At 42.9% G+C, this 22,221-nt stretch overlaps 1 protein-coding gene across 2 annotated transcripts in view; it reads right to left on the bottom strand.

The window, feature by feature from the left end:
• Positions 1-22,221, bottom strand: part of LOC115154990 (transcriptional activator GLI3) — a 186,725-nt gene that overhangs the window by 63,279 nt on the left and 101,225 nt on the right. For both annotated transcript variants that reach the window (XM_029701758.1, XM_029701765.1), the window contains exon 4: positions 16,963-17,068. In XM_029701758.1, the coding sequence (XP_029557618.1) occupies positions 16,963-17,068 (106 nt within the window). The remainder of the gene's footprint in view (positions 1-16,962; positions 17,069-22,221) is intronic.

Genomic DNA, 22,221 nt, shown 5'->3' with positions numbered 1-22,221 from the left:
ATGGCCCGGAGGAGAGGTGCTGGGTCCCCGCTAGAGACATCCTGGACCCAACCCTCATTGCCGGCTTCCACCGCCGGCACCCCGATCAACCAGGTATGCGCCCAGGTAGGACGCCAGGTGTGGGGGGGGGTACTGTCACACCTTGATCTGTTTCACCTGTCGTTGTGATTGTCTCCACCCCCCTCCAGGTGTCGCCCATCTTCCCCATTATCTCCTGTGTATTTATACCTGTGTTCTCTGTTTGTCTATTGCCAGTTTGTCTTGTTTGTCAAGTCAACCAGTGTTTTTGTGTCTCAGCTCCTGCTGTTTCCAGTCTCTCTTTTTCTCACCCTCCTGGTTTTGACCCTTGCCTGTTCTGACTCCACCTGCCTGACCACTCTGCCTGCCCCTGACCCTGAGCCTGCCTGCCGTCCGGTACCATTGCCCCACCTCTGGTTTACTGATCCCTGCCTGCCTTGACCCGTCTATTGCCTGCCCCTGTTTGATTATTAAACCATTGTTAATTTGACGTTGTCTGCATCTGGGTCTTAACTTCATACCTGATACCATCATCCTTTAGAACAGGGTTTTTTGGGGGGATTTTCGGTTTTGGTCAAAAAAGATCACCAGGAATTCAGCTAAAAATGGAAATGCATTTCCAAGAATAAAAAAAATAGTGATCATGTCTCAATATAATCAAGGTATGACATTGTTGATATTATCCAATTTAATCTCTTTTGGGGTTTAGTTGTGGTCAATTTGCAGTGTACAAATTATTATATTTATGTTCCAGCCCCCCGACCATCCGCTACGACATAAATTGGGCCACGGCTGAATCTAGTTGCCTACCCCTGCTTTAGAATGTCTCTCAGACACCCCTACTGAACTTCCTCATTCCTGATGAGTTGGACCGTCTCCTCTCCACCCTGCCTGAACAATAACCCTGCCTGTGTGTACTTGTGTTTAGGGGCACCTATGGGGTTGCCAGTCGTGCCGGGGTGTAACTATGCCCACCTGGCGCTAAGAAGGGGGCTGGGAGTTCTGTGACCCCTGACATCAAAGGGTTGGGTGGGGGGGTTCTATTCATGGTCACGTCGACAAGGAGGAATCCCTCTCTATGGTATAGATAGTTCTGGGTGTGTGCAAGGTTGTTATATATATTTTACACGCTACTGTTGTCTATCGCTGGACACAGGAAACTGTGTGGAAATGAGAGGGAGCGCTCGATCTCTCTCTCACAAGCAGACACACACACACATCGTTGTCTTGCCAGGAGGGTGCACATCTCAGCAGGCACGTACGATACTCCATGCTATGACGAAGATAACAGGTGTTGTTCAACAGGAGGCAATGAGTGTGACAGGCTCAAGTCATAACAACCGGGCCCAGGTGTCAGACACACACACACGCACGCACACACACACAAACACACTCCTGTGAACTCGGCGCTCGGACAATGTGAACCAGTGTGAAGTCACAAACCTGTGAGAGCCGTGTCAGTGAGATGAACAACCCATGGGTCATACTCAGTGTTTCACATCTCACTGGATATACACTGAGTGTACAAAGCATTAAGAACACGTAATCATTAGGGAGGAGATGCAAACCCAACCTTAGATCAGTGTCTACATACTTACTGTACTGTGTGACCTTGGAAATTACCATGGAGTAAAATGGCAGGCAAGGTCAACTTGTAGTACCACACACTTTTAGGTTGTATATAAAAGCCCCTATAGCACTGTTCCAAATTATGGCAAAACACTATTACCATGAATGAGTGTTTGAGCCTTTTTAAAGAAACATTTATGTTTCAGCTTGCTTCTCTGCAGGCTTTTCACAGGCTGTTTGGAAAACCATTTCCACACCGTAATTAAACTTAATTTCAGCCATCGAGATAAGGATGCCTACCGAAGTAAATCAACAGTGTTCACAAAAAAAAATGAAACATGAAAGTGAAATCATACAAAATGAGCCTCCCTTTTTCATGTAATTTCAAGTGGGCTTGGAAGTTCAGGCAACAAACATGAGACCAATGTCCATTTTTATGCTCATCTTTCGTACTTCACGGTTCATTGCGGTTCGATAAATGTGCCCCAAGTAACACCGAAGAATCCACTGTAACCACTCTCTTTCATTTCACTTTTCCAAAAAGTTACACTAGGTTGCTCTCGTTCAAAGTGAGAGTCAACAGTAAATACAGGTGGACTCAACCTTTTTCACAGGGTTTGTTTGAGTTCCTCTGGCATGCCCCAGGCTACAGAGAGGAAAATAGGGGACTCCTGGGTGTTGAAAGAGAACAGCTTCAGAAAGAGGAGAGCAAGTACATCTATCGCCAGCACATCCTCTCAGAGAATGTCTCCATAGCCCCTGTGTGTTACAAACGGACATACGCAGCACGCACACACTCACACACACAGTGCCTTACACAGTGACAGAGACTGACGCCTGCAGACAAATAGGGTCAGGTATCCTCTACGCCCCATAGCCTCACTAACCCTACTAGCCTGTAATGAGTTGTGGTGTTGGGGTTGGAGCCAGTCGGTCGGGGAGTGTGTGTGTGTGTGTGTGTGTGTGTGTGTGTGTGTGTGTGTGTGTGTGTGCATGCGTGTGTATCCCATCCTAAGTGAGAGAGGAGAGGGGATCCAGAGGTGAACGTAGCCCAGGGCTGATAGGGCAGCGGTGTATCAGTGTACTGGCTAGAGAGAGAGCCCCGTGAACCACCTCAATTCACTCTGTCACAGTGGGCCTTAGAAATGAACCACTACACAGACGGACTCAAGCAAATCACAAACAAAACACACTGTGACCAATAAGGAGAGTCCCGCTGCTGTAGAGGGCTAATCCTTCAGACAGAAAGCGAGAGAAAGAGGACAGGGAGATGGAGAGAAGAGGAAAAGAAAGAGAAAAGTCAAAAATGCAAAATTCTCTGTGTTTTACATACAGTGCCTTCAGAAAGTAGTCACACCCCCTGACTTTTCCCATATTTTGTTGTGTTAAAGCCTGAATTTAAAATGTATTAAATAAAAAATGTTGGTCATTGGCCTATACGCAATATCCCATAACATCAAAGTTTTTTATGAATTAAAAATGAGAAGCTGAAATGTCTTGAGTCAATAAGTATTAAAAACATGAACAAAATAATTATGTAACAAGACACATAATAAGTTGAATGGACTCATCTGTGTGCAATAATTGTGTTTAACATGATTTTTGAATAACTACCTCATCTCTGTACCCCACACATACAATTATCTGTAAGGTCCCTCAGTCGAGCAGTGAATTTCAAACACAGATTCAACCACAAAGACCAGGGAGGATTTCCAATGCCTCACAAAGAAGGGCACCTATTGGTAGATGGGTAAAAATAAAAAAGCAGATCTTGAATATCCCTTTGAGCATGGTGAAGTTATTAATTACACTTTTGATGGTGGATCAATGCACCCACTCACTACAAAGATACAGGCGTCCTTCCTAACTCAGTTGCCGACGAGGAAGGAAACCGCTCCGGGATTTCACCACGAGGCCAATGGTGACTTTAAAACAGTTACATAGTTTAATGGCTGATAAGAGAAAACTGAGGATGGAGCAACAACATTGTAGTTACTCCACAATACTAACCTAATTGAGTGAAAATAAAGGAGACATGTACAGAATAAAAATATTCAAAAACATGAACTTTTTGTCCTGAATGCAAAGTGTTATGTTTGGGGCAAATCCAATACAACACATTACTGAGTACCACTTTCCATATTTTCAAGCATAGTGGTGGCTGCATGTTTATGGGTACACTTGAAATCGATTGTTAAGGACTGAAAAGTTTTCCAGCAGGACAATAATCTAAAACACAAGACCAAATCTACACTAGAGTTGGTTACCAAGAAGACAGTGAATGATCCTGAGTGACCGAGTTACAGTTTTGAATTAAATCTGCTTGAAAATCTATAGCAAGACTTGAAAATGTTTGTCTAGCAATGATCAACAACCAATATGACAGAACTTGAAGAATTTTGAAAATCCAGGTGTGTAAAGCTCTTAGAGACTTACCCAGAAAGACTCGCTGCCAAAGATGATTCTACAGTGTATTGACTCAGGGGTGTGATTACTTATGTAAATGAGATCTTTCTGTACTTACATTTTAAACATTTTCTAAAAACATGTTTTCACTTTGTCATTATGGGGTATTATTGTGTGTAGATGGGTGAAAAAAAATATATTTAATCTATTTTGAATTCAGGCTGTAACAACAAAATGTGAAATAAGTCAAGGGGTATGAATACTTTTTGAAGGCACTGTATATTTCCACACTACGAGGTTGGAATAATACTGTGAAAATTATGATGCCCTTTAAGTGTAAGAGCTGTTTGAAAAGACCGCCTGAAATTTCAGAACGCTTTGGTGGGATGAATTTTGGCCTGCCTGGTGACATCACCAGTGACATCACCAGGCAGTACATTAGTTAATAGACCAATAAGAAAGAGAGTTCCAAACCTCTCTGCTAAAAACAGCTAGATTTCAGTTTTCCCTTTGCCACTCAGACCACTCCCAGACAGTCCTAGCAAATTTCTTGCTTGAGAAATTGCTCTTTGCTAAGAAGCTATTTTTGTTACTTTTTGACTATTTTCATTGAAATCAATCACAGTAAGGTACTTAATTGTTACCCATAAATGATTTGATATTGATATTTAAAAAAAATGTCTGCATTGGACCTTTAGAAAAACATAATTGTCCTCTTCAAGCACTGAAAAAAAAAATCCATCAAATGTTTTCTAATATATACTCCTGTTAGAGGAGAAAGAGAGAGGGGGAAGGAAAAGAAAGCAAAGACTGGTTAGAGGAGGCAGGCAGGCGGCAGGGGCAGGTGGGAAAGTCAACACACACAGCCTACTTTATTCTTACCATTTCATCCATCTTGCTGGAGTTGTACTAATAAAATGTCAAGTGGAGTTGCCTGATATTTAATCATGAACGGGCTGAGCTGCATAGTGGTACCCAGCCCCAACACTACCGCTCCTGCAGCTCTGGCCCCAGCCCCGGCCCTTGACCTTATCAGGGTCTATGTTGGTTAAGTACAGGGGCGGAGGAGGATTCTTGAGCCTCATCAGGAAGAAAGACGTTTCACACACATACACAGTCTCACCCACTACAGTAAGGCGCACACATAGCACATATCACCAACATCAAAAGGTTCTCTATAAATGATATACTGTCTTCAGAGTAGTTTGGTGCATTAAATAGAGTTATTAGAGCATGATATAGATAGAGATAAGAGAAAGTGTTCCCCGGGATGCTGGCCCATGACTCCAGTGCTTCCCACAGTTGTGTCAAGTTTGTTGGATGTCCTTTGGGTAGTGGACCATTCTTGATACACACAGGAAACTGTTAAGAGTGAAAAACCCAGCAGCGTTGCAGTTCTTGACACAAACCGGGGCGCCTGGCACCTACTACCATACACCGTTCAAAGGCACCCCATTTAAATATTTTGTCTTGCCCATTCACCCTCTGAATGGCACACATACACAATCCATGTCTCAATTGTCTCAAAGCTTAAAAATCCTTCTTTAACCTGTCTCCTCCCCTTCATCTACACTGTGACATCAATAAGGGATCATAGCTTTCCCCTGGATTCATCTGATCAGTATATGTCATGGAAAGAGCAGGTGGTTCTTAATGTTTTGTATACTCACTGTATATCCAAATTTGTCTGAACTTTCCAGTCTTCCAGTCCAATTTAATTCAACTTCCATCTCTCATTTATTAAAAAGCGATCTCTTTTGGACACACAAAATGCAACCTACTGACAAATACACAGACAGAGCAGCACCAAATGCTAGTTGCATTCCTTTTAACAGTTCCGACACCCCGCAGCTGTGTGCATGACTGTGCATATTTGTGCCGCTCCCACTGGATGATGCGTGCAGAGAGATACTTCACACGCTGACCCCTCTCTGAGAGAGTGAGGTATCATGGAAGATGAAGACAGCAGAGATGGGCTCTGTGTTGCTCATTCCAAACAGTTAAGATCCAAACAACAGTGTGAGAGATGAAAACATTCTTCTCACACATGAATAATGGACTTCAGATTTGATTGGATAAGAGATAACACGGTGCTCAAAGAATAGAGTAGCCGTATGTGAGTGTGATTAATATCCTTAGTGAAGGAAGTGAAGGACGAAGAATAATTACAAAATGCCACGATAGCTCATAAGAGAGAATGGGAATGTATAAAGGGCAAAACAAGGAGTGAAAAGGAGAGAAGGAGAGGTAGTCAGTGGAGGAGAGGAGGTAATGAACTCATTTCCTTCACCGTTAAAGCTGTCAATGGCCTTCAGAACAGTTTAACAAATGTTAAACAAATGTTTTTTTTAAATCGACAACATGTGGTAATATTATACATTGTTACCTTTATGTTTCCCCCCGTTTACTTAAAGCTTGACGAGGGGAGAGATGGAGGGAGTGGACAGAGGGGGAAAAGAAAGGCTTTCTAGCAAAAAGCAGGGAGAATTTACGACCCTGTTCCCTAGATCTCGTTACTTGCTGTAACTGGCCCCCAGAGTGAATTCCTAGGGCCCCGAGCCCAAGCCGGAATAATGGAAAGTCAACATTTTCTACACTTTCTTCTGACGGCCCACCGGGATGGTTCTACCTGCCTCCACAAAGCAAGGGTCTGAGTCCCAACACTGACTACATACTGTACTCTCTCTTCAATCACATTATTTGAACTCACTTTAAAGGGGCAATCTGTACAAATGTTTTTGTACTTTTAAATGAATTAAATATGGTCCTATAGCCATTAATTTTGATTAGAATCCCAGACTGCCCCTTTAACCTAACAACAATTATTAACTAATAGTAGGTTAGTATGCCGACATACATGATATAATTATATTTGTTGTGTTTTTTCAAATGTAAAACTCTGTATAGCAATATCTATTTTCCAGTTCTTTTTACAAATCCATTTACTATATATATATATATATATATATATATATATATGTGTGTGTGTGTGTGTGTGTGTGTGTTTCTTGATGTTTATTTCATCTTAGAATATTATTTACATTAACAACAACAAATATATTGTTGTTGTTGTTGTTGTTAATGAAAATAATATTTTAAGATGAAATAAACATCAAGAAACAAACACACATGTGCACCCTCCTTCTGAACCTCTAGGCCAGTAGAAAGGTGGGAGGGGCCTTTATAAAGCCAATTAAGAGAAGGCACTGATGTGACAGCTGGCCCCTCCCACAAATCCATTGCCCCCTTCAATCAACAGACAGGCCTCTGGGAATGTATTCATAAAGCGTCTCAAAGTAGAAGTGCAGTTTAGGATCAGGTCCTCCCTGTCCATATAACCATATTCATTATGATCTAAAAGGCAGAACTGATCCCAGATCAGCACACCTACTCTGAGAGGTTTAATGAATACGGGCCCTGGAATTCTGGGATATACTGAGGTCTTCCTTATCAACAGCATTACCATAATCAATATTTAATATCAAAGTCAATTAGCCAACATTTGTAATGTCAATAATGTTGGTAAATGCAATTTAAAATGTTAAAACAGAGGGCCTGTAAAAGGTTTAGAGCATGTTTAAAACACTGTGATAATGGTGACTTGGGAGTATTTTAAATGTCAATTGAAATCATAATAATTAATCACTTTCATCGTTGACATTTATTTTATAGCATATAAACGGTTCATACACTTAGGTTATACAGTTCCAATTGTATCTGCATTTTATTTTCTGAATCTTTATTTGGAAGAAAAATCTAAAGATGAAAAGCATTACTCAACAAACCCTACTTAATATTTGAACTGGTGAGTGATGTAATGACATGGCTGTCGAATCTTCCCATTATGGAATTGACAGCTGAGCACAAGGCTTTGTTAACCTTAGGCAGATTGAACACACATGCGCGCGCGCGCGCATACACACACGCACACATACACACAGTGACAGGCTGACTGACACACACAGCTAGCTGTTAGCACCTGTCTGTTATCTCCTCTCCTCCAGACTCTCTCTTCCATTGTGCAACATGGGCGAGCTACAAATTGAGATCTCAAATATAAACAGGAGGGCAATAGATTTCTGTACAGAAAATCAAGTGTACTAATGTGTTACATGTGGAAATTCAAAAAGGCCACTAGTAGATAGATAGATATTATTCTTGTAGTCAAATAAATAATTTGCTGTAGTCTTAAATTAATTAAACCTACAAAGATCAAAAGGAAATGTAAGGCGAAATGACTGACTGGGTTATTCATTTTACCCATATTGTTACCCCTCAATAAACATGTGAATCACCAGTGCCACATTCTCATTTCTTTTGGTACATTTACAAATTAATGAAAGGGGCATTTCAATAGCTGTTGAGTTGAAACAAACATATATGACATCAAATAAAATCTAACAACAATGTAGTACACAGTACAACCTACTATTACAATTAAAATGGTTATGTAGCTGTGAGTTTAGTATAAATAAATACCCATTATCAATACCCTTGATTCTTAAACACAATTTCAGCCGCAACATACATGTAATAACCAGCAGAAATGTAAAAAAGCTGTATTCCATATGCCCTAAAAAAACAAATGTAAAATTGTCCACAACTGTGTACGTGTAATAACCATAGTAATAGAATCAGTAAAATATATTTCTATGGTAGTAACAGCAGCTCTTAAGTAGAATTTAGCAACATGTCTAAACAGGTTTACTTGGGTAATGACTCAACTGTAAACCAGAGCAGGGCTTGTCACATGTCTAATCTACCTAAGACTTGATTTTTTCTAAACCTGCAGTATCCATCAACCACAAAATGTACAGGTGCCTTCAAAATATCACACTTCATCAAAGCAGACACCATCCATTTAGGTTTTCAAAACTGGTGTATTACAACAAAAATTATATAACTTCAAACTGCCCACAATTATGCTTATAGGCATTTATCTCATTTTCTCTCTAGATCCTGAAATTGCTTGAGAAAAAAAGAGAGAGGGAGAGATACTTTACCCCCGCCTCTCCCGCCTCTCCCGCCTCTCCCGCCTCTCCCGCCTCTCCCGCCCATTTCAGAGTGGCACGCAACTTTCTTTTTCTTCCCTTTTTTTTCTCCAGTGAAAATCGAAGGGGCTTTATGTCAAATAAGGCTAAAGCCAGCCACTCCATATCAAGCCACGCAGCGCGAAAATTACTGTGGCCATGATAAGACTGCCAGATAGAGTGGGAGAGGAGAGAGAGGAGAGAAGAGGGGGGAGAGGAAAGTGAGAGGAGGGGGAAAAACGAAAAGGTGACTCTACTCAATTATACTGCAAAATTGGTATGACTGAAAATGTTTCATTCAGCTGACTGATAGTATCGGTGAAACGACAATGCAGATAAATAAAGGGGACTTTTTTCAAGAATAAACACCATTAATCATATAGCCAGTTACCGCGTGACTGCCTGTCCAACGAATACAGCCTGACGCCACAGAGAAAGTATTTTAAAAAGAAGGGAGGAGGAGAGGAGGAGTGGATGGGGGGAACCTGGTGACTTCACCAGAAGGAGGGTGACCTACGATTTCGCAGGGAACGGGGGATAAGGGGGAAAAAGGGAGGGAGATGAGAAAAGTGGCTTGCTCTCCTCCTTCTCATTACTGACAGAAGCCACATTGAGATCATCTAGAGATGATAAGAAAATTATCATTGGAATTTATAGTCCCATTTTATATTTATTACAATTTATCAAGGTTTAATATTACCATGATTTATTTAGGGTAAAGGAATAAATATAGGCTTATACTAAACAGGTTCATTTATAGGGAATTTACAAATGGTTTACAGACACTTATGAACACATTAATAAACGTATACTCAAACAGAAAATGAAAACTGCTAATCTTTGCAAACGTTGAATGAATGAATACAAAATGATAAAACTGCTACATACAGTAAGAAAGGGTGAAACATCGGCCCAAAATAACTAAAACCCTCAACACATGAAAAGGAAAATCCAAAGGAAAGCTTAAACATGTCTCCATACATTTACAGTATTTTCCTCTAGCTCTTTATGAAAGCTGCTACACTATGCCTTTTGTCATTCAGCGTGCCTTTTGTCATGAAGTAAGTGTGTGTGTGTGTGTGTGTGTGTGTGTGTGTGTGTGTGTGTGTGTGTGTGTGTGTGTGTGTGTGTGTGTGCGTGTGTGTGTGTGTGCGCAATGCCAGGCATCTCACCATCTGGAGTAGATGAGAAATCTGGAGGGAGGTGTGGAGATAAGACTATGGTCTTTATGCTAAGCAGCACGCCGCTCCTCAATGTCCACATTTGGCTCTTTGACAACAGTATATGTAAATAACCAAGCAAAAATGGCGTACACCTAAAGAACACACTCTTCTCTCAGCCAAAAGGACACAGAGCGAGAGAGAGAGAGAGCGAGAGAGAGCGAGAGCACAAAAATGCAGATATGGAGGTGGAAAAATTACAATTCAGGTAACATTTTATAGATAATGGGGGGAAAAACAGCTCATGGTCCGTTGGTTGTAGTTACGAATTTATGTGGCGCTTTATAAATGAATTTTTCATATGTTCAACAAGGTTTCAGTATGTTGTTACTAAGATGGAATGATCATTCTCATAATTGCATGAAAATCAATTACACCCTTTTTTGGGCAGTTAACTATGGTTTCACTGTAGCCGACTACAGAGTGCTGATGTTGTATTGAAATGAATGGGGCCTGCTGCTTTTCCCCTGGTAGCCTCACAGAATACCTTACAGTCCGTTTGGAGACCACAGCTGTGCAAATACACTTCTGAATGCAATAACACCACAGACAGGACGCAGCATACCTTTACAGGCCCAACACACACACACGCACAGGCGCACATACGCACACAGACACACCTCCACCCCCTTCCAGAGTCAGAATCCACGTGTCTATTCACCACTTACACAGAACATTGTGCCAAATCAGTATGTGTTCCTTTTCCCAAAAGGTTTTCCATTATCATCTTTATATTGTGACTTTGACATCATTACTATGACACAAACAATGTCATAGAGAATCCTCAGGAGACATTACAAACAAGTGGCAGAACTAACGGTAACATGACAAATCGCACACATTATCTGAGTGGATACGAATCTGTGGAGATACAGTACATACGTTTAATCCTTCCATTGTGCATTGTAGTCAGGAGTAGATCATTCAAGCTAATTCTTAACCTCTTGGCGTTCCCCTAGGATAGGGGGCGCTACAGCGATTTTTGAAAACGGCCTACTACTCAAACTCAGAAGCTAGGATATGCATATAATTAATACTTGTGGATAGAAAACACCCTAACGTTTCTAAAATTGTTTGAATGGTGTCTGTGAGTATAACAGAACTCATATGGCAGTCAAAACCCCGAGACAGATCGAAACAGGAAGTGGAATTCTGAATTGCGAACTCAACTTCATCACGTTGCCTATTAATCACACCGTGAGCTATGGTTCATTGAGCACTTTCTATTGCTTCCACTAGTTGTCCCCAGTCTTTACAAAGTGATTTGAGACTCCTACTGTGAAAACTAAATGAATGAGACGCAGTGGAACGTGGTCACACGGAGAGGGCCATCACCATTATGACGCCGGCGCCCCTGGTTACCCTCCCCTTTCAAAACGTTTTGAAACACAATGCAATCATCCTCCTTGAATCTTATTGGCTCTCTTGTTGAAAAACGCCCTGAAGATTTATGTTATACAACGTTTGACATGTTTGAACGAACCTAAATGGGGGAAAAAAATGCATTTTCTTGAAATGGCTGTCCCGTGACCGACGGAGCATTTGGATCAGCTTTCAGACGCGCTAACAAGAACAAGCTCTTGGAACATAAAGGAGTAATTTTTTCGAACGAAAATACATTTGTTGTGGACCTGGGATTCCTGGAAGTGCTTTCTGATGAAGACAACCAAAGGTAAGGGATTATTGACAATAGTATACAAGACTAGATGTGATATGCGATTGTTCCAAGATGGCGCTGACCTGTAACGTTAGCCTATTTTTCAGAGTATCGCATCCCCTTTCATCGCAAAGTATGATTACCCAGTAAAGTTAATTTTAAATCTGGCATTACAGGTGCTTTCAAGAGATATTCATCTATAAATCTTAGAATGACAATATTACATTTTAAAAATGTTTTCGAATAGTAATTTAGTAAATTGTAGCTCTGTTTAATCGGATGCATTTGAGGGAAAATAGTTAGTCAACGTTACGCACCGATGTAAAATGCTGTTTTTATATATAAATATGAACTTTGTCGAACAAAATAATGCATGTATTGTGTAACATGATGTCCTAGGTGTGTCATCTGATGAAGATTGTCAAAGGTTAGTGCTGCATTTAGCTGTTTTTTGGTTATTTGTGATGCATGTGGTTGGTCGGAAAATGGCTATGTGGCTACTTTTACGATATACTCCTCTAACATAATCTAATGTTTCGCTTTTGCTGTAAAGCCTTTTTGAAATCGGACAACGTGGTTCGATTCAGGAGAGGTGTATCTATAAAACGATATAATTTGAAAAAAAATGTTTTTTTTTTTTTACATTTTGTTATGCTAATGGCGATATGATTTTTCGCTGGATGTCCCGCACAGGGGTTAAGCAAATGCCTGCAGTGTCTTCGGAAAGTATTCAGGCCCCTTGACTTTTTGCACATTTTGTTAGGTTTCAGCCTTATTCCAAAATTGCTGAACAGCTATTTTCAGGTCTCTTTAGAGATGTTCGATCGGGTTCAAGTCCGGGCTCTGGCTGGGCCACTCAAGGACATTCAGAGACTTCTTGCGTTGTCTTGGCTGTGTGCTTATAGTCGTTGTCCTGTTGGAAGGTGAACCTTCTCCCCAGTCTGAGGTCCTGAGCTCTCTGGAGTAGGTTTTCATCAAGGATCTCTCTGTACTTTGCTCCGTTCACCGTAGGGATGGTGCAATGTTTCCGTGACGCTTGGCATTCAGGCCAAAGAGTTCAATCTTAGTTTCATCAGACCATATAATCTTGTTTCTCATGGTCTGAGAGTCCTTTAGGTGCCTTTTGGCAAACACCAAGCGGGCTGTCATGCGCCTTTTACTGAAGAGTGGCCTCCGTTTGGTCACTCTACCATAAATGCCCGATTGGTGGAGTGCTGCAGAGATGGTTGTCCTTCTGGAAGGTTCTCTCATCTCCACAGAGGAGCTCTAGAGCTCTGTCAGAGTGACCATCGGGTTCTTGGTCACCTCCCTGACCAAGGCCCTTCTCCCCCGATTGCTCAGTTTGGCCGGGCGGCCAGCTCTTGGGAGAGTCTTGGAGGTTCCAAACTTGGGGACCTTCAGTGCTGCAGACATTTTTTGGTACTCTTCCCCATATCTGTGCCTCGACACAATCCTGTCTCGGAGCTCTAAGGTTTTTGCTCTGACATGCACTGTCAACTATGGGACCTAATATAGACAGGTGTGTGCCTTTCCAAATCATGTCCAATCAATTGAATGTACCACAGGTGGACTCCAATCAAGTTGTGGAAACATCAAGGATAATCAATGGAAACAGGATGCACCTGAGCTCAATTTCGAGTCTCATAGCAAAGGGTCTGAATGCTTATGTAAATAAGGTATCTGTTTTAAATTTTTAATTAAAAACAAATTAAAAACGTAAAACTTGTTTTCGCTTTGTCATTATGAGGTATTGTGTGTAGACTGCTGAGGATTTTTATTTATTTAATACATTTTAGAATAAGGCTGTAATGTAACAAAATATGGAAAAAGTCTGAAAACTTTCCGAAGGCAACGACCGTGACAACGCAAACAGTTGCGAGTCAATTACTTATCCCCTAAGAGTGTTTTGTTGTTTCAGTGGCCACATTCAAGCACAAGGGCCTCTAACCCGCGAGTAAACTCCCATGCAGATAATTGACTTGTAGTCGAATACCTCTGTTTGTTCTCGGCCCGTCTCCGGGTGACCGAGACCAGGCACTGTGCCACAAGAGAGGGCCTTTTGTTTCCGCCAGTAGTCCTCAGTCGGGCCAATAATGTCCCCTATGAAAGGCCCAAGCATCCCCCACAAAGCCCCCCAGCCCCCCCAGTTCCCGATTAATATAGGCCAACACAATGAGAGCGACGGTGGGGACCAGAGTTTCCATGGAGTCTGCTCTTCACTGGTCCATGTGTTTATTTAAGCAGGAAGTGAGGAAGCATCCTCTCTAGAGGAGGAAAAGGTCAGCTGTTTCTTGGTCAGAGACACTGAGGTAGTGGGGAAGAGGCCTGCTGATCCTAGATCAGCTGCACTGAGGTCCTATTCTATAGTCATTAAGAAGTGGTTGGACAGAGCTCCAAATGCTGAGGGTTTTGATAAAAGACTCCACAGTTTCCCATTTTAGACGTGTAGGACAGTACATCATCAATGCACCCACACAAGGAAGGCAACCCCTGACCCTATCTTTAATATTGAATGGCACACGGGTGCCTTCCCATGCAATAATTCATAAACTAAACGATTATCCTAGCTCCTGCCTGTAATTGCACTCTTCCCTGCCTAATAGGGGTGGCGTGTAGCAGGAGTGAGAGAGAGAGAGAGAGGGAGTGGAAAAACAAAGGACAGTTAATTTGTGATTTCCTCCGCTCATTTGAAGGCAAATTAAGTGTCAAGCAGCTAATACAGAGTATATTTCATTTTATGAGCTTTTAATTTAATTCCGTCGGTCTCATATCGCCGGGTGCCTTTAGCGTAGCGCCTTCGCTAACGCTCCGTCCTTCCTCCCTCGTCTGCAGCGCTGGGACATAAATAAACATGTTTCAATTAGACCTGTCACAATAATAGGCCAGGATTCTGTTCATTTGCGATGTTGGTTGGACGGCAGAATGTATCATGAGAATATGAGGCGGCTGCGTGTTTTTCTACCGGACAAAGTCCTAGCATTAGCGATGTTAGCGTTAGCGTGACAGCTAGCATTTCGAAGCTGGATTGATTGTACCGCCGCGGGGCCAGACCCACTGTAATTACCCGCTGTAATGAAACCTCTGTATGGGGAAGTAATGCCAATAATACTCTACTGTGTACTTAGCCATATCTTTAAGAGGGCTAACAACGATTAATTCTGCTCACTAAGGAGAGCGTGTCTTAAAACAATTCTATATTTCTGTCTGAAACCCCCCCCCACCTGTCCCCTGCAGGGCCATGCATGTTCTCTCTGTGTGCAGGGCCATGATGGCATTGTTGGGGGTGACTGGATCAAAATGCTCCTTCGTAAGGAATTCCAAAACACTATCCAATGAGACCAAATTGCCAGATGTATTGTTCCAAAGCAATACTGAGTTTATGTTACAGTCCAAATCTGAACCAGTAGCCTACATAACTCGGTAATCTGTCGACTGGACTGTACAAACCCTAAACATAACTTCAGTAACACAATGTAACACTATTTCCTACTCCAAAAAGCAGCAAGAGTAATGACATTGAGATCAGAGGGGTTAGAGCCTGTAAGTAAGCATTTCACTGTAAGGTCTACACCTGTTGTATTCGGCGCACGTGACAAATAAACTTTGATTTGATTTGAGATCTGAAAGGAACACGTGTAACTCGATAATGTGTGTACTAGTACCCAAGTCAATTTGAATAACATCATGCACTAAACTGCCTTGTAATAATGAAAAATGGGGCCTTTCAGCGTGGCGTGTCATATTAAGCAGCAATACAAGTGGATAAACAGCCCATAAGTACGGCAACGGTTGCCACGACTCACGACCATGCCTCCACTGACAGGTTGAGCAAACGAAGCGCGCCAGCCAGATAACTCTTATCCGGACAGAGATCGAGTGACTGAACACATTCGTTCTGCGCTGCGCAACTTCTCTTACCCCTTAATTTAATTCAGTGGGTTCCATGTCTCCCCCTTCCACCTAACCTGTGCTCCAGATCTCTCCAAAGCGCCTCTGACTGATAACAAACACGGCTGTTTGTTTGAGCCGTATTGGCGGCGCATGTTCTCTGCAGAAGCTAAATGCTCAATTATATTTGCCATTTTGTTTGCGTTGACACGGGGCATCAATCACTAACCCTTTTTTATTTCCTTGCCTCTCCCTCTCTCCTCTGAGACGAGGGGGGGTGGGAGTGTGAGGGTGGGGGGAGACATAAAAAATGCATTATGCTTAGTGGCACATCAGCAAGGGAGAGATATGACTCCTGAGGATGGGGGGGTTGATAATGAAGAAGAATTTCAAACATAATGTGGCCCAAGTAGCTGCCCCATCAAATTTGTCCCAGTCGCGCACTGATCGCTTCCTTGCTGTCTCTGGGTGAGAAATTAGTGCTGCAAGGGCGACAGAGCATCCACTACCAGCACTCACTGTTCAGGCAGAACAGAGAGCGAAAGCGGTGGAGTGAAAGAGAGAGAAAGAAGGGAGAGAGTGAAAGACAGAATGAGAGGGAATCTAATATGTGTGTTATTTGTGTGTGTGTGTGGGGGGGGGGGGGGTGCATACATGGTACAGTGCGTATGTCAGAAGAGATGTGTGTGTGTCAGTGAAGGTGTGTGTGTCAGTTGAGATGTGTGTGTCAGTGAAGGTATGTCAGGTTGGGAGTTGACAAGACTTGATCACTGTGCTTATGAGTATAACATGCTCAGAGGCCCTAGTTTCCATTTTTCTGACACATGTTAATTTGCGTGTCTCTGACATGTGGATCATGTTACTCCCAGATAGGGCCGTGGCCTTTGATCTGGAGAGCAGGGGAGCACAGAGCACCTCTGAGGAGGATGCAACATGCCTTGGGGTGTTGGAAACAGGAGCATCTTATTAATATTGCCATTAACACTACTGGGGGTTCTTGCTGATACCAATGATATGATACTGATATCCAAATCACTTCCCATTAGGCCTGACTGGTAGAATTGTACAAATTCCTTTGCATGATTTTATTTAAAGAAGAAGTGGATGTGTACGGGGATGGGGGGTTGTGTGTGTGTGTGTGTGTGTGTGTGTGTGTACAGTCTGTGACACTCACACGTGTAGAGGGGGAACAGGGGACGGCTCGTAGATGTAGCGTCCCTGGGCATGTCTGTCGTCGATGGGCACCGGTGGATGGAAAGCAGGGAAAAACTGTGGCGGTGCTGCATGGGGATAAAGAGAAAGAGAAAAGAGAGAGAAAAATGTTAGAGATGACACTGCTACAGACAATCAGCCTTAAAGCCAATAACATTTATTTTATAAAGCCCTTTTTACACCAGAAGTTGTGACAAAGCACATATCTCTTTGCGTGCCATTGAATCATGGTTGCATGTATTGACTCAATGTGTTTTTGAGGGAATTACTAAGTAATGTTCCTCTTCAGCCAGTCTTAGGACAGAGTAATGAAAAGCAGTGGTTGATGGCAATCTTTCAGGAGGCCCTGTCCAAATGAGACCTCAATAAAAACAACTGAACTAAAAAGCCTCACTGCCTTGGAATGTTCACTAAGAAGTACACTTAAAACATCTCAAAATAAACCGAGACACAAATTAACTGCAAGACTTTTGCCTTTTGTCTTGCTGTAAGGCTGATCAGGCATAAATAGTCTGTGTAAAAAGTGTAACACTGAGGAACAGCCATTGAAACAGAGGGAGTAGGGAAAAAAATTGAGGACGCGTTTGGAAATCATTTCAGGCAGGGAAATGATTCGTCACAACTGTCGGAGAGAAGTATCTAATTCCCCAGATAAAACATTTAAACATTTGCTATTTTTGCTATTTTTACCCTCTGATAGAGAAGCTGCTGAAATGTTGCATGGGCTGGAAACATACAACTACATAAGTTCAAGCATCCTCACCTCAACATCTATCCTATGGTATACAATCCCTCAAGCAAGTGCTGGAATGCTGTGTTTTGAATACTTCATATATCCATTGTAGGACAAGTTCCGTAGGAGCTATGTCTATTTAAGTGCATCTTGCCCACACTTCCCGAGGGGCTACTTGAACCCTTGTGAAAATGGAAAGGGTTAAAACACACACACACACACACACACACACACAAACAGGGAGGGGAGGAGGGCGCTTTGTGATAGGAAGTGTTTTTAGCGTGTAAACATCTGGCGACTGTGTGCCAGCAGTAGTGGGATGGGCAGGCTGCCAGGGGGAGTGGTGCCCAACAGCTGGATCTAGTTGTGCACCCTGGTCAATGCCAAACATAGGGCCCACTGCTGGGCAGCAACACAGAGCGGTTTATCCCCCCTGGCTCACTCAGGCTTGCTGCTCTACCTCAACTACCTCAACACTCACTAGCTCAACACTCACTAGCTCAACACTCATTATTAACAGGTTGGCTGATCACCACCTACCCTGCCCAAGCTCGACCAACAGGACAACTCGGACAGGCCTTGAACTGCAGCGCATGCAGGTCTTAAAAGGGAAAGGTGTTGTATCGCGCGTCATGTAAGCAGATGGATATAAATCAGATGCATCCTGGTGAATAGATTAGGAATGTTTTCTATGATTGCATACCAGTTGTGTAAGCCTTTCTAAATAGCGGCATGCATTGTTTATCAAAATAGAGTATACAGCACAAATCATGGCTTTAACATGGAAAATATAACTTGATCATGAGGCTCAAAAACATACTGTGGAACAAATCTGTACTATTACATTTCTTTCCATTGTCTTACACAAATGTGAAAATGTATTTGAAGTGAACTTGTTTTTGTAAGAAAGATAGGACGTCAAAGAGATGTGATAGCTAAATGCCTACTGCAGCAGCCCTCTGGCACTGTGTTTGACTATCTGTCTCTTTGATAACTTCCTTCTGATGAATCATGTTTGGCCTAGCTCTCCTTCTCCATTTCCAGGTCTTCTCTGAAGGAGAGGAATCTGCTATCAGTTATGTTTATCTAACACAGTCTTAAAGTTATTGGATCCAATGCACTAAGAGCAGTATTGGTTTGCTAGTGTCTCTAAGCCGTGTCCTTGACTACTCATGTGAAACCCTGGGCTGAAACTTCAACCTGTGAGGCAGGGCAGAGGTCTATGGAGGGACTATACAGATTTCAAATTGCAGAACCTCTCCTGCTCCAGTCTGAATGACACTACTTCTCCTCCTCCTCCATCTCCTCTACCACACCCGCCTCTCCACTCTGGATTACCCAGATCCCAACTCTGTTTATCCCTCTGGAGCTGCTCACTCAACACACCCCTGTGCCTTCCCCCTCCTTCTTCCTTCTTTCCTCCTTGAGTTTCCTATCCTCCTTTCCTCCCTCCTGGTCTTAGCCAATACTCCTCCCTCACCTCAGCTTACAGCAGTCAGTTAAGGGAGCTGCTTTATTTGAATCCCTGTCCCAAGTTTACTTTAGCAGGGCCCCTATCTAAATAGGTTGTGCCACCTATCTAAATAGGCTCTGCCACACTACCTCCATTAGGAAGGCAAACAGCCCTCTGTGCCACTTGAGGGAATGTATACAGTTCAGAGAACAAGGGAAAGGAAGGGAGAGAGGGAGAGAGGGAGAGAGAGAAAGTGTGTGGGAGAGAGAGCGAGAGAGAGAGAGAGCGAGAGAGAGGGAGATGACTCCATCCCACAATCCATCTCCACTGTCTCCTGTGGGGACTACTTGGTTGACTGGGAGTAAATTGCCCCTGCGTGTATTCAGGGGCCTCTTTAGAATACAGACACAGCTGGAGGTTATATAGAGTTAATGCGCGTGTCACAGCTTTTACCGTCCCCACCGCTGATATAGTAAACCATTACAGGGTAAAGTGTAACTTGTATCCTAAATGGCACCCTATTCCATATTTAGTGCACTTGTTTTTACTGGTTAAAGTTATGCGTTACACTGAGTGTACAAACATTAGGAACACCTTCCTAATATTGAGTTGCACCCCCTTTTGCCCTCAGAACAGCCATAATTTGTCGGGACATGGACTTTACAAGGTGTCAAAAGCGTTCCACAGGGATGCTGGCCCATGTTGACTTAAATGCTTCCCACAGTTGTGTCAAGTTGGCTGGATGTCCTTTGGAGTGTGGACCATTCTTGATACACACAGGAAACTGTTGAGCATGAAAAACCTAGCAGCTTTGCAGTTCTTGACACACTAAAATCAGTGTGCCTGGCATCTACCATACCCAGTTCAAAGGCACTTCAATCTTCTGTCTTGCCCATTGACCCTCAATGGCACACATACACAATCCATGTCTCAGTTGTCTCATGGTTTAAAAATCCTTCTTTAACCTGTCTCCTGCCCTTCACCTTTAGGATGAGTGGATCATTAGAATCAGCTGTGTAGTGCTAGGGCAAAAACTAAAATGTTCACCCCTGTGGGTCCTCAGGACCAGGACTGAAAACCAGGGATTACCCTGATTGAAATGGATTTAACAAGTGACATCAATAACGGATCATAGCTTTCACCTGGTTTCCCCTGGTCAGTCTGTTATAGAAAGAGCATGTTTTGTACACTCAGTGTAGATGGGGAATAGGGTGCAATTTGGGACGCAACCATACTGTATTGTACCAACCAAATACAGTATGTCACTAACAGCCCAAAACCCTCAGAAATAATGGGGCACAGTCAGGCAACTTTTTGCTTTGGAGGGAGGTTGTATCAAAATGTGTCAATTTGAGTACATTTCCAAAACAGCAACTCATCAACAATTCATCACTATCCAGTACCAAATAAGTTTACAATTATTTTGAAATATTTTAATGACCCTGCATAACTTTGCATGGGAGCAGTATGCATTTTTGTTTCATATTTTTAGAGATGGAACTCATTAAGACATGATTACAAATGGGTCTGTAATGAAAGGGCAATTAGTGGGCAACTTTGACCAGACTCATTAGTTGTAATTCAACACAAAACACACCGTTACTGAGCACCAAAAGCCTGCTGCTTCCCCTTCATTATGAAGAGGATGATAATTACTTTTTATTTTATAGGACACTTAAAGGATTTTAAAGAGGGGGGGTGGAGAGAATAAAGCCTGAAGCATATCATTCAAGTTGGTTGTTATTAGATCATTTCCTTCCGTTATGTGAGAAATGTAAGGTCTAATACAAAGCGTATCATTATTTTTTATTTAACTAGGAAACGGCCATAGTTTGTGTTGCCACACTTGAAAATAATCTGAAGTCAACTATAATCGAATCTGAACCGGAATTTGACATAAACAATATCTCTGTTACCTAATCAGAAGAGTTGATGACTTGTCATAACTGAGATTCTTCCTGTCCCGTACTGAGTGCTCCTTGACACTCCTCTGGCACTGTCTTTGTCCCAAATGCCCCCCCCCCCCAAAAGGGTGCCCTATTACATATAGTGCACTACTTTTGACCAGTGCACTAAATAGGGGATAGGGTGCCATTTGGGATGCATACGCTGTGTCATCTGCAGCTTGACACTGAGGAAGAACAGTCATCCAGAACCCACTGAGCTTCTCCTCTGCGCCTCGAAGTTCTGGTGCAATAGCACAAAGACGCAGTGACAGATTGTCATAACCGACTAAAGCGGAGTGAGAAAAGGGCTGCTGCCGGGGCCTGCTCTGCTCCAGAGGTTTGTGAATGGGTAATGTGGAACATATGACGGCGGTGCTGGGCCTGCCAAGTTTCATTACGCCACTTCTCTCCTCGCTCATGATCTCAGCACTCAGGCACGCTCGCCTGCACCGCTGCCCCTAGCCAGACGATGGCTGAGGAGCGAGTAGAGGGGCGCTTGCTTAGTTGAATGTGTGAGAGATGCTCGTTGAGTGTGTCTGGGAGGAGGTGTGTGTGCGTGTGTAAATTACTGTGAGTAACAGCTTATGTGCATGAATGAGTGAGTGTGTGCATACACGTGTGTATGTACCGCTAAGCAAGACCTAACATAACCCCCTGCAATCCCCTCCTTGTCTCTCCACTCCACAAACTGTGTGACATGTCCACCACAAACACCTCCGCATGATCACCAACCACACCAGCACACCTGTGTCTGTGTTTGGCTACAACTGTTCACATGAAAGGAACTCCATGCGAGTGTGTGATGTTGGAGGTCATTTTGGGGGATCAGCCCCTGCTCTGCTTGCTTGTGTTTGCTCACACTGAGACCTCAAGCTGAACATGTAAACAACACATTCCGGGACTGTTTAGCTAAGCTCAGTGGGAGTTGCTGTTGACTTTTGGAGTGGTTTGCTTAATTACGGTCCCAGACTGTTGTACGTCTAATAGGCTAATTACCACTGAATAAATTAGCCTAATGCTCCAGCTGTGCTGAGGCTCTCTGCAGTACGGTACGAGGTGTGTGTGAGTGGCCTAGACTCAGGAAAACAT

This window comes from Salmo trutta, chromosome 2 (genome assembly GCF_901001165.1).
Source record: "Salmo trutta chromosome 2, fSalTru1.1, whole genome shotgun sequence".
Classification (NCBI taxonomy): Eukaryota; Metazoa; Chordata; class Actinopteri; order Salmoniformes; family Salmonidae; genus Salmo; species Salmo trutta.
Note: the sequence above shows the minus strand (reverse complement) of the source record. Positions and strands in the feature narration are given on the sequence as shown.